The 13,106-nt window shown below is 45.9% G+C and overlaps 1 protein-coding gene across 1 annotated transcript in view; it reads right to left on the minus strand.

The window, feature by feature from the left end:
- Positions 1-613: 613 nt before the first annotated feature.
- KIF13B (kinesin family member 13B) overlaps positions 614-13,106 on the minus strand; it is a 111,822-nt gene continuing 99,329 nt past the window's right edge. The window contains exons 38-40 of the mRNA XM_031552650.1: positions 10,529-10,591; positions 7,986-9,009; positions 614-5,254 (exon numbers count right to left, since the gene is read on the minus strand). Coding sequence (XP_031408510.1) covers positions 4,959-5,254; positions 7,986-9,009; positions 10,529-10,591 — 1,383 coding nt within the window. The 3' untranslated portion in view covers positions 614-4,958. The remainder of the gene's footprint in view (positions 5,255-7,985; positions 9,010-10,528; positions 10,592-13,106) is intronic.

The raw sequence follows: 13,106 nt of genomic DNA on the forward strand, positions 1-13,106 counted from the left end.
ACTTTCAGCAAGGAACTGTGGAATCGGTGCGGGGTTTTGTTGCTTGTAGAAACAAACAGGTGAGAGCTGGGCCCACAGCCCGCTTCTTGTTAGCAACTCAAAGCTGCGTTTTGGAAGAAAAAGTGTTGACAAAGAGAAACTAAAAAAAAAAAAAAAGGGAATGAGCACCAAAGATTGAATCGCATGCTGCTGAGGTCACACCTGGGGCGCTGGGCCCAGCACTGGGCCCCCCAGTGCTGCAGAGAGCTGGGTGTACTACTGGGAGCCCAATACGGGGCTGTGAAGATGCCATTGGGAACCTGGAGCAGGAAGGGAACTCTTCAACACACAGAGGAGCAGAGGGAAATGAAAACTCACTGCTGTGACCCAGGGCAGGATGGCACCAACGGCCCCGGTGCCTTTGGAAGAGGAGGGAGGTGAGTGGCCAGCAGTGTTGTGCTGCTGTGTGTATCTGTGGGGAGATCCCTGCACAGCAAGGAACAAGGCAAGAGAGGTGTGTGAGATTATAGTGATGGATCTCAGCCCCCTCAAACATCAGCACTCCCACTGTGATGCCCTGAACACATCTGAAGGTTCTGGTGATGCTCACGAGATAACAAAGTAGACTTATGGATTCTAAAGAAGAAGTTTATTTAGGTACTGCAGGCTGCATTGCATATATAACACAATATTACAATTTAGTATTGTACAGATATAATTAAAAACTTTACAGCTCATTACAAAGTGTCTTTGGATTTTAGCTCATTTAAAGTACACCAATCAACACGTAATAATACCACAGTGTAAATAGCCACTCTTTATATACAGACCCACTACATTTACAAAAAAAAAATCAACAGAAAGATGAGCTGGGAGAGGCTCCCAAGACACAGCGGGTGTTAATGGGGGAGGAAAAGGGAAACCCCTGGTGCCCTGTGGGTGAGAAATGCCAGGATGGCACAGAGCGAGAACCCAAAGCAGGGAGGATGAAGGGGGATGTAGGAGCAAGACACCTACTGCAACTCCAGCTCAAGGGTAGCATAACTCATCTGCACCTTGGTGTAGCATCACTTCCTACAAGCTATGCAGACTCGAGGTCAGGCTGAGCCCATCACATTGCTGTGTTACTTGCTGACCCAGGGATAAGGCACTGCAAACACTGAATTTCTTGTGCAAAGAACTGCCAGTACCAGAGTAAGGACAACATGTGTCAGGACAGGAAGGACTCTTGGACAGCTCCCTTATGTATGAGCAGGACTGTGCTGTGTGATGCCCGGGCTCATTTTGGATGGGTTTTGATGACCGGTGAGGCAGAATGAGATGGGTTCTCAGCTCGTACCAGAGCAAAGTGATGCTGAGCCTCTGAGGCTCATGAAGGGAAGAGATGTGGGGCAAACCCTTCTTTCTTAAGGATATGGGCAATATTCCCATGCAGGAATCATTTCTATCTTCCTCAAATAAAGTATGCTGCCGACAAGCAAAGAGCCAAGGCCTTTCAACTGAGCAGGTATTATTTGGGACAAGATCAAAACACCAGGAGACTCAGGAGCATCATACAGTACGAAGTCTTGGCTTGGCTGGAGAGAACCCACAAAACACCCTTCCCAAAGCATTGCCTGGGCTGCTTGCAGCAAATGCACCATGTGCCCAAATCCCACCACATCTCAGACCCACCCACACAGCTCTGCTCTCAGGCACCACATGAGCTCACAGAACTGAGCAAACACAGCAGATGAGAAACTCGAATCACAACAAATCACAGTTCCTGCATTAAAATATTCTTCCTCCCTGTATATAAAGTGCATGAAAAACGTTGGGAAGTATGCATAGCTATTAACACACCAGCCTCAGCTGCTGGGCTGTTCCAGTTAAGAGCACCTCCTCCTTTATGCTGAGGGTAGAGTTATTCTAATGCTAGTTATCAATTAAAAAAATAAAATAAAATTACTCTCATTGTGGTTTAAAAGGACGTTCTCTGGTTAGCTGATGCTCTGAGCAGAGAATGAGTGTTCACTGTGCCCAAACTTGGATTACCAACAGGAGAAGGAGAGGGCGGCTGGGGAAGTTGGGGTGAGCAGGAAGGAGATGGAGTGGCCTCGTGACCCATGTGGATGTGCTTGGCTTTGTGGAAGTCACCCACTGAGTGAGCCTTTGGGGGCAGGTGGAATTTGAGGAGGTTTCATTCAAAATTCAAAAAGAAAGCACAAAGCAAAGAGAAAAATCCTCCTTCCACAAAGGTCAACGTGGTGCTCTGAACAGAGCAGCTCTGCCCCCCTTATTGCACACCAATGTTTGCAGACACCCCAACCACAGCCATATTTAAGACATTTGCTTCCAGGGCAACTGACCCTGGGGGAGGTAGCAGGTCAATGCTGTTTGTGCCCTTCTGAATCGGTACAGCACAGTGTGGTAACACAACCAAGGGCAGAGGCAGAGGAAACCCTCCCCCACCACCTGGCTGCAGCCTCTGAGCACACGTTCCAGACACTTAAAATACATCCCTACAAAGCAAGAACTGCAATACGAGTGCAAGCAGAGGAATTTACAGTGGGTAAAACCCATAGCAAGCCACTGCCCAGCTGCTTGGGCTGCACCCTGTCACTCCTGCACCTTTGCTGCTTCCTATCAGCCCTGGACATCTGCAGTCCTCAGCAGAGCAGTGGGGTGTGGGAGGACTCAGACAGCTTCTTCCCTTCGTATCCCCCCAAAGGGGACGTGCAAACATCAAACTAACTCCTGTAATGAAATGCTGAGACTACAAAAACCCGTAGGCTGGGGGCTGCTTCCCATGGGCTACCTCTGTGTAGCACATCAGAGCAGAGTGCAATCAGAAAAACGTCAAAAGTGGATTTCAGAAAACAGACAAGGCAGTGTAAGAGGCGTCATATGAACCAGCGGGTGGCCTTCTATCAGTGAGAGTCATCACGCCCCAAAGCAAAATGCCACTTTGTTGCATGGGTCACATCTATAAAAACCAGGAATTTGAGCATCTGAACTCCTTATTACTGAATTTCTCCCATCACCTTGGCTTGCATGGACAGGAGCTTTATGCAAAGAAAAAGGAGAAAAAACCGTATGCTAAAAACGTCTTTAAAAGCTGCTCTACACATTTCATATTAAGATTTCTTTACAAAAATCCAGGAAACATTGAAACTAAGAAAAGCTGAGAGGAGATACAAATCCATGGCAGTACTACACATGCCGCACTGTATCCCATCCCCACTTATTTCAGCTACAGATTAGTTTCTATTTTAATTTTATTCCTTCTGCATAAATGATATTAATTACAGTAAATCAGCATAATTATCTCCTTCACTAAGCATCCCTGTCTCCTCTGATGACAATGTATCTCTCCCTTGGACCTCTGAACCAGATGGCTAAGGCACTTTGATACCCACATGCAGCACGGACAGAGACTAGATACGTATTAAAGTTAAATCATTAATTCAGCATCCTAAATATTCCCCAAGTAGATAAAACCTTTATTGCTCAAGATGTCCAATCCCCCCCTGATTCCTTAAACAAGATATAAACAACTCAGAATATAAAAGCCTGTGGCCTTTCTTGATTTGTTAGAAAATGGGTGTACGTAGATATGTGCACACGTAGATACAGGTATGTAATTTGTGCCACAGGGTGTTAAAAACTAGTAAGGTTTACCAAAAATAAAATCAAGTTTTATAAAAGCCAGGCCAACCCTCCACCTCTGGGAGGGGTTGGTTTGGGGAAGACTCTTTCATGGGTTTGTTTCCATGTCACTGGGTTGGGCTCCTCTTAGCACTGCGCTCCTCAGCGCAACGCCGGGCGTCGGATGATTGTAAAGCGCAACCTTTGCTCAGTTCGACACAATAAATACAAATAAATACACTGGATTCATCCTGTTACAAGAGCAGCAAGCCTCTGCTTTGAAAATCTGGGTGAAAACCAAAGGCTGGGTGAAGACCCAAAGGTTGGGCGAAGACCCAAAGGTTGGGTGAAGACACAAAGGTTGGGCGAAGACAAAAAGGTTGAGTGAAGACCCAAAGGCTGGGTGAAAATCCAAAGGCTGGGTGAAAATCCAAAGGCTAGATGAAAACCCATAGTTGGGTAAAGACCCAAAGGCTGGGCAAAGACCCAAAGGTTGGGCAGGATGCTCCATCGAGCAGCAGGCAGGACCCAACAAAGCGCTGGGGACACGGGAGCACTTCAGTGCCATCTCTGCCAAAATCCTCCTGACAGAAAAGACAGAGCAAATGGGAAGGTCCTGTAGTGCTTGGGGCAGTGAGAGGAGCACAGCATGGTGAGCGCATACACTAAATGAATCCGAGATGGCAAACTGGTTTAACTCTCCTCCTTCGTAAAAAGAAGGGACCAAAAATATTACAGAGCAGGTCATGGGCCTGCTCTCATTCCCATCAGCAATAAATCTTGTGCTGATTTACACAGAAGGAGAACAGAACAGAAATCAAACCAGGTACTGATGTTGGGCCACACAACCAGAGGGCTGTTGTTTTTTTAAACGAAAGAGTTTTGAGGGTTCCTCATTACCAGATTAAGTTTTATGTTCCCTTCTCTGCCCATCTGGGATCATTATCTTGCCCTTTCACCATGCATTATGTGATATAGCTCTCACAAAATTATACAGAATTGGTTCTTTTGGGGACCTGTGCTCCAGAGAAGCACTGAGGTGTAGACAGGGTTTAGAAGTCATGCCATAATTTGAACAATTCTCATCTCTTCCTTCCTGGGAGATGGAGGAGAGCAGAGCTCACAGTCACCCCTACACCTCAGCATCACAACATGTAAAAGGAAACTATGGCTGTAGACCCAGCACCATGGCAAGGCAAGGAATGAACATGCCAGTCACCCAAAGCAGAGAAAAAAACCTTCATTAGTGTTTGCCACAAACCACAACTTCTCAGGGCTGCTTTTAGCCATCTGAAGCTAAAAGACGGGGGCCCACAGCTGCGGCGTGGAGCGTTTTGCAGCAGGCCACTCTCTCAGCTCGCCCAGGATTTCCTGTTCTCTGCGTTTTTCTGGCTCTTCTCCAAGCGAATTGCGGGTCCTCCTTCTGACTTGGAAGCCAGGGCTGTGAGTGAAGCCAGGCTGGATGCTGAAGCAGAGAAGTTGCCACTCCTCCTGTTCTCGCTGGATGCTGCTCCCTGCAACCTCACGCCAGTGCTCCGTCGCCTCGCTGGTCCTACGGCCTTTTTAACTCTGCCTGGTTTCACGAGCAATCCATAGCCTGGGTTGCACCTGAAGTACTGCTTTCCTCCAATGGAGCCATCATTCTTCCCTTTGAAAAGAAACAGAGATCACAGAATCATTAACATTGGAAAAGACCTCTAAGATCCCTAAGTCCAACCCCACCATGCCCACTGCCCACGTCCATCAGTGCCACATCCCCACGGCTCTGGAACACCTCCAGGACCCCACCACCTCCCTGGGCAGCTGTGCCACTGCTGCACAAAATGGCTTTTGCTCTGTGCATATGGTGTGCTGCTACCCAGCACTCGAGGAAACTCACGCAGGGCCCCAGGGCATTTAGAAGGAAGTTTTTCACGCCCAGAGGGTGGTGAGGCACTGGAACAGGTTGCCCAAGGAGGCTGTGGATGCCCCATCCCTGCAGGCATCCAAGGCCAGGCTGGATGTGGCTCTGGGCAGCCTGGGCTGCTGGTTGGTGACCCTGCACATAGCAGGGGGTTGGAACTGGATGAGCATTGTGGTCCTTTTCAACCCAGGCCATTCTATGATCCTATGATTCTGTGACTATCAGCAGCAGGGACAGGGATGGGGGTTTAACTGAGCTGATGTTCCATGGATTTAACTGGGCTGATTCTGCCTCAGCTGAAGGTTGAGTCACAGTTACAAAATGCTTAAAGACAAGTTGAAGGAATGAACTAACACGATGACTGAGAACAGTAAAATGCCAGAGGGCTATACTAATTATAGTTTTTGTCAGACTAAATGGATAGGGTTTTCTTTTGTTTTTAAGGTTAAAAACAATGCATAAATCTCCTGGCTGAGCTGCTCAGCAACAACTCTGTGCAGAGCCATGCAGGTTATTACAGAAGTAGAGAAGTGTATGGATAACGGAGAGACAACAGCAGCCTGTGCTGAAAGATAGTGCCATGCTGCAGGGAAGACTTTTGTTGAAAATAAAAGCTACTATGATGATGACAGACTTAGACACTATTATACAGGAGAACAGTGAAAGCACTTTGAAGAACAAAATGCTGTATTCCCTCTTAATAGGTAAACAAGCAGGAAAGCAAGCACCATCAGTACAAAGCTTGTATGAGAGCAAACGAGAGCTCGTGATCAATGAACTCGACAGAGAAAGAAGTCTTCAAGCTCCAGAGGAGCAGATGAGTGGGAGAAGCCTCCCCTGAGGAATGCATAAGATAAAAAACCCATCAGCTGGTTTTATATCCAAGTGGATAAAATCATAGGAAGCAGCCACAGCAGAACTGGCCTTGGTTCGTCCCTGCCCATGGCAAGGCTTGGGACTGGATGGGCTTTAAGGTTCCTCCCCAAAGACATCAGCTTGTAACCATGTTTTCCAAGGGAAACTACAGGTCTGCTAGAAGACAACTGTGCTCCAACAAATCATGCTCCATCCCTGGAGATGCCCAAGGCCAGTCTGGATGGGGCCCTGTGCAGCTTGAGCTGGTGGGTGGCAAGGGTGGCAACCAGCCCAAGGCAGGTGTTAGGGCTGAGTGGGCTTTAAGGTCCCTCTAAGCCAAGCCATTCTATGTCTCTATGAAATCAGGGACCTAAATCTTTGTGGAAACAGAAGAATATCCAAAACCACCAATAGCTGAGTCTTCAACAAGACCAACATCTCTTAGCCACAAGACTCTTCCAAGGATGGCTAAGCTGATGCTCACCGAGTAGTCAGTGGACCAGACAGGGAGGGAATGTGACTTTTCAAAACTACAGTGAGTCTATAAATACATATACTCTTAAAATAAAGCATGAATTCAGAGAATAGTGACTACAACTTTCAGAGGGATTGGAGCTACAGTTTGCTTTCTGGGTTGGCAAATCCAGGCAGTTTTCTGTACCCAGCTGAAAGCATGCCGTCCACTTTAGCTTTTATGAGCACACCATGCGTGGGAAAGATAAGTGCTCATTTAAATGGGAGTCCTGGATCCTGGAGACACTACTTATCTTGGGGAGCAGCTCCAATCTCAGAGAAGCATGCAGCAGAGTGTGGGCAACTCCTTGAGACGTGCTGATTCACTCTCCACAGCCTGCATTGCAGCTTTAGAATTTTATAGGTTGGTTAAAAGAATTTAAATAAGGAGCTTTGAGTGCTCTTTATAAACTCGTTCACTATGAAAGGCAATGTCACCTAATGGTCAGTTCCTAGGAAACATTTCTTCTCCGTAAGAGTGGTGAAGCGCTGGAAGGGCTGCCCAGGAGGTGGTGGAGTCACCGTCTCTGGAGGTGATTCAAGAACATGCAAGAAATGTTTAGATGTAGTACTGAGGGCCACGGTTTAGTGAGCAATACTGGTGGTAGGTGGGCAGTTGGACTGGATGATCTTAGAGGTCTTTTCCAACCTTGGTGATTCTGTGATTCTATGATTCTCCTGAGTCTTCTACTGGCACATCCTGCCTGCTCTTGGATAACAGAGAAAACGAGTGCCATGAAAGCTGATGTGAACCTGTGAAGGGAAGAAACTGTGAAGCCTGGGGCTCCAGAAGAGAACAAATGCCAGCTATCACCTCCTTTCCTCTCACCTCCATAGTTTTAAAGTGCTTCTGCTCAAGTCATTGCTTTTCTGCATCACGCTCCAATGACACGTGGAAGCAAATCTTCTCCAAGAACGGTACCCTAGTTTCTAAAAATTATTTGCTATATAAAATCCAGGAAGCCTAAAAGTAAGAGTCAGGCAGGAATGACAAAAGAAACTGAACAAAACCTTTAACCACCTCTTTTTCCTGATGGTCAACATTAAAACAAACACTGCAAACTCTGAAATGCTGCCTAGGTTGCACTCAATCTAGAGCACGTCTTACCTGAAGGTAAATCCAGTTCAACACCAACCCACGTTCCCTCTTGGAAATCTGTGGGCCCAATGTATCTAACGATGCCTGTCTTGTTTGCACCAACAGTGACATATTCTCCCTCTTTCAGCCACTCGGGAATTTCATTGGCATCTTCAGAGTCAGAAACTACTTCCAGTTTTTCTTCTGCCATCTCTGACCCATTATGGCTCAGGCCATGTGCTGCAGATGCGCTCTTTTCTCCTTCCTGCTGCTCCTCTTCTGCGTTTAGTGAACACGAGGGATCAGTCCCCAACATGCTGGTGAAGGACTTGAGCTCTGAAGTCTTGACTTTCTGGATTTTGAAGGGGGAGGTGGCAACGCTGGGCTGGGACAATTGGTTGGGCTGAACCTGTGGTTTGGGAACCCCCGGTTCAGAAGCCCCAGAAGTTGTTTCCTTTCTCCTGATAGTCTGTCCTGCTGACTCGGTCAATTGTTTAGATGACTCCGTCTTTGGAGCAGAGGTAGAAAGAAAGGTTTTTGCATCAGTGGCTACAGAGGCATCATTTGCCTGCTCACTATGAGTCACAGGAGATGCAGAAGATTTTGATTTCAAAGCATCACTCCCATTCACTTCAGTGCTGTCTTTTGATCTTGTGTGAGCACTTGGAAGGCTGGGGGTGGGTAGACTCTCCCCCTTATTGTTGAGACAGCTTTCTAAAGGACTATTTGAGTGTCCTGGCATGTCTGAAGATCCCTGAGCCACAACAGGAGCTGGGAAGTCACTTAGGGCAGGCGTCTGTCCCCCTGGCTGAACCACAACATCACTCCCTGCTATGAGGGCTTCAGAGAGGGTGGCTGTTGATACACTGTGGGAAAAGTACCCGCTGGAGGCTTCGCTCAGAGGACTTGGAGGCCCTTCCTGGGAGTCCTGTGCCTGGGCATCTCCCGTGGGCTGCTGCAAAGGCACTTTGGGCATCTTCTCGGGAGTCTTTTCCACTTCTGACATCCGTACCGCAGCTTCAAATGGTCGTTTCCCCGCTGCCTCTTGGTTCAGCTGAAACAGAAGAGGACAGTGACCATGGAACTCTGATATCCAAACTCTCTGGGTCTAAAGGGTAGATACAAGGCCACTGGGAAGCACTAAGGCCTCCAGCATATCTACACCCCCACGTAGCCACAGTCTCCAGAAGATGAAGTTGATCTGAAGTCAGCTTTACAAATCTGGTAGGATTGTCAGCTCATTTCTTCCATTAATAAGAAAAGCATTGACTAAAAGAAATACGTTCCCCAGTATTTACTGAAAAATTATTTATATAGCAGGAATGGTCATTTGCTATTTGAATAGCAGGATTTATATGAAATGTGAAACAGCCATGATCTATAAGCCTCTCTCAGTTATTTGGCTTAACTTTCAGGACTGATAAATCACAGCTTTCCAGCTAAACTGTCATTTATGTTCCCGTTCCCAAATGCCATTCCCACCTCACTGTCACCAGCACCACACACTTCCAGGGTATGAAATTAACTGCACCTCATGAGATTAACAGCCCATTTTAGTGATGTATTTCTTGGCTGTAAAGTTTACTAAATCTGATAGATCAATATCTTATGCCAGCTCATGTACTCTAAAAGATTAGGATGTCTCTAAATCTCTTTGGGAGGGAAGGAGGTGGCTGCTAATATGAAGAAGAAAAAGTGGCTGGAGGAAGGCAGACTTTGTACCTACCTGTAAACTCTCAAGTGCACATACTTGTTTATTGTTCAAAATGTTGTCTTCTTCCCATTTAATACTAAAGTGTCCCAAACAACAGGACTTGCACCTTGTTCTGAAATATCTTTCTCACTGGGAACTTAAGTGGCATTTGATGAAAGAAGGATTTGATTGAATTACAAGAGCTTCAGGAGCCAAAGCTATTGCTAAGTAAGATATAATACAGAAAAGTTTTTTGAAATGTTGCAGTGGGTTGAAAACACTTCTAGCTTTTCTGCGGAGCGGGTGCTGTAGATGTGAACTCTGGAACTCTATTCTTTCTTTGGGCTTTCCCTTTTAAGCTGTGTTCAGATAACACACATTTTACTAAGACAATAAAAGCACAGTGGGAGAAAGCTGATTTGCTATTCACAAGACTGAAGTTCTGCTGAACTGTGGGAGATCATAGGGTCTATTTTCTATCCTGCTTACAAGAGCCTTTTTTCATGCCGATATCACGAATTGGCTTGAAATGTAAAATCAAGAATTAAGCTCAGCACTCAGAATAACAGACTCGTTCTGTTTATAGAAAGCATCAGTGCAAAGCAATTTGTCTTTTAAAACAGCAAAACAGCTACATTTTAGCTAGTTAACTGCAAATACAATCATATGATTAGCCAGGCTTTTAAATATAGAAGCATAGCCAGCACCAGAAGGGGAGACTTTAGCAAGACCTAAGAAAACACAGCAACGCATACTGCATTTAATTGTCTGACCACGAAGTGACAGCAAAAGTGCCACAGGCTTAAGTGGCTTTTGCTGCCTCTGGTTTTCAGTGATGTGAATATAGAAACTGTTTCTGAACATGCTATGACGTGCTTACCTGCTTTATCTTTGCAGCAGTGGCATCGATACTGGCAGACTGAACCATAATCCGTGGGACAGCCTGCAGGAATGAAAAACAGAGCATCATTCAATACAGGGTTACATGTTGTCCAGCTGGTAAACGCCAGAACTGACATCTGAAATTTTGGGATTATTAAAAAGGACCAAGCATTACTATCCTAACGTGTCCCGCTGACATACTCTGAAGGGGCAAATAAATGCACTAACCAAAGCAACAGAGGCATCCCTGAACTTGAGCATAAAAACAACTACGAGCACAAATTCATAGCACAATTTCTTTCATGGAGCAGTAAAGGGCACAGCATTGAGCAACCAGATGGCAAAGAGGTTCCACTCTGCTTGGTGAAATACTCAGCTTCAATCCCTCCCCACAACTTTCTCCTTCTCCAGTACCTCAATTTAGTTTAGATTTTAGCCATGCTGACTAATTTGCTAATGACAACGTATCGGTTCCATGCCAGAAGGACCACTTCTGTGTTCCCACAGAATCCTCTCTTTGACAACTGGGCTTTGACATGAGGGCTTTGACTACAAATGTTGCTCCCTATTCAGTGTTTGGTGCTTTTGCTTTTGAAAGGTTTGAAATAATCACGTGAAGGCTTCTCCTGAGACTGCAGCAGCCAACTGTGACACACGACCATAACTCTGTTTCTTGACTCTCACTGCCATGCACTGCTGTCACAGGAGGGAATGGGACCTCCCAGACCTTGGGAGTGGGACACAGGAAGATAAGAGAGAGAAAAAGGCTGAAACATCTCTTCAGCAACATGCTGCAATTGTAGGTTCATACTTAAGGGAAAGAATTCTTTAAGGGCAACATATACAATTAGAGAGCGGTCTGCTTCTTTCCTTTTTCTTGTTCTTCTCTCTCTGAGGCGGTTGAGAACTCCTTCTGCAGGAACACCCAGGCAGTGCCCATCTCCAAGGCATATTTCCAGAATCCAATTTACAGAACTGAAACTTTCCAGCTGAAGAGTGAGGTATTCTTTTCTTGCATCCTTTCTAAGCAAAGTGAAGTAGGAATATGACTAATCCTCCCCCAAAAAGAAAAAAAAAACACAGGGGACAAGAACAGCTATGCAGAGATTGCCAGGCATTAAACAAAACCACAGTTGTTCAAAGTAAAACTAAAAGACAAAAGACAGACAAAAAACCAACAGCTTCACAGTGGATCAAAATAACTTTTTTTTTTTTTCGGTAGAGACATTAAAGCTTCAGCTCAGTAAAAGAAAGCAGGAGGAGGGGGCTGCTCATCTTTAAACTTGCTAATTGGAAGTGTACACTGAAGGGGGTTCAGAGCACACTGCTTCTACCTGGGATGCATGAGGAACGAGCACTTTGTGACATGAGCTGGAAGCAGAGGGCAACCAGAATCAAAGAAAGCAATGAAGCCCCAAAATAAACAAATTTAGGACTCATCACCCAGTGGTGTTTGGGGTCAGAATTTCAGATTCCTGTGGCATAAATCATAGAATCACAAAGGTTGGAAAAGACCACTAAAATCACTTAGGCTAACTGCCAACCTAGGGCCATCGTGCCCAAAGTAAAGTGGCAATCTTCTAAGACAAAAGCATGAACCTGAAAACTGTGACACTGATTTGCACCTGATCTCAGGAACAGCTCAGAGCAATGAGGTTCCGTGAGTACTCTGACGTGCTCAGAAGAACCAACGTGGACATGCAAGGATATCTTAACTGTCATAATAGACAAGTGTTTCACTTTACATAGACTAGAGAGGAGAGAGATTCACTTTCTTCTAAGAATACACTGCATGTTTTAGTTGTAACAGAGGCTTATAACTGTGTTAAAGCAGCTGGAGTACTTGGCAGAACAGTTATGCTTGCCTCTTTAGCTGTCTTTGAAGCACGGTTGGCCCATCTTGGAAAGCAGTACAAAGCCAAGCTGTTAAATATCACCTTCTAATTAAAAGAAATCATTAGGCGCAAGGCATTAGGGCTAATCCCTCGGCAGGCACTTCCACAGCACTTCAAATCTTTTGCAGAGGGACATGTGAACCTCAGCCATGAGCCAAGGCCCTTGAGTTCAGATAATCCCTGTTAAATACCTCCACAGCCTAACACACCACACACTGTTTTCTGGCACCTCAGAAAGGTTGTGTAAAGAAAAATCACTGTCCTTGTTGCTTCTACACTACAGTGTGTCATCTGGCACAGAAAGGGAATGATATAGAAGGGGAATTTGGAGTCACAGACATGGAACTGTTGGAGAGCATCACAAAAATGATCCCAGGGATGGAACAGCTCTCCAGGCAAGGACAGGCTGAGAGAGCTGGGGCTGTGCAGCATGGAGAAGAGAAGGCTGCAAGGTGACCTGAGAGTGGCCTGTCAGTGTCTAAAGGGGAGCTGTAAGAAAGGGGACAGAGTCTTTATCGGGGTCTGTTGTGGTAGGACAAGAGGACAAGGGGAAATGGTTTCAGACCAGAAGAGGTGAAGATTTAGATGGGATATAAGCAAGTTGTTTTTTACAGTCAGGGTGGTCAGGCACTGGCACAGATTGCACAGAGAGGTGGTGGTGCCCCATCCCTGCAGACAGCC

This window comes from Meleagris gallopavo, chromosome 2 (genome assembly GCF_000146605.3).
Source record: "Meleagris gallopavo isolate NT-WF06-2002-E0010 breed Aviagen turkey brand Nicholas breeding stock chromosome 2, Turkey_5.1, whole genome shotgun sequence".
In the NCBI taxonomy this organism is placed as follows: Eukaryota; Metazoa; Chordata; class Aves; order Galliformes; family Phasianidae; genus Meleagris; species Meleagris gallopavo.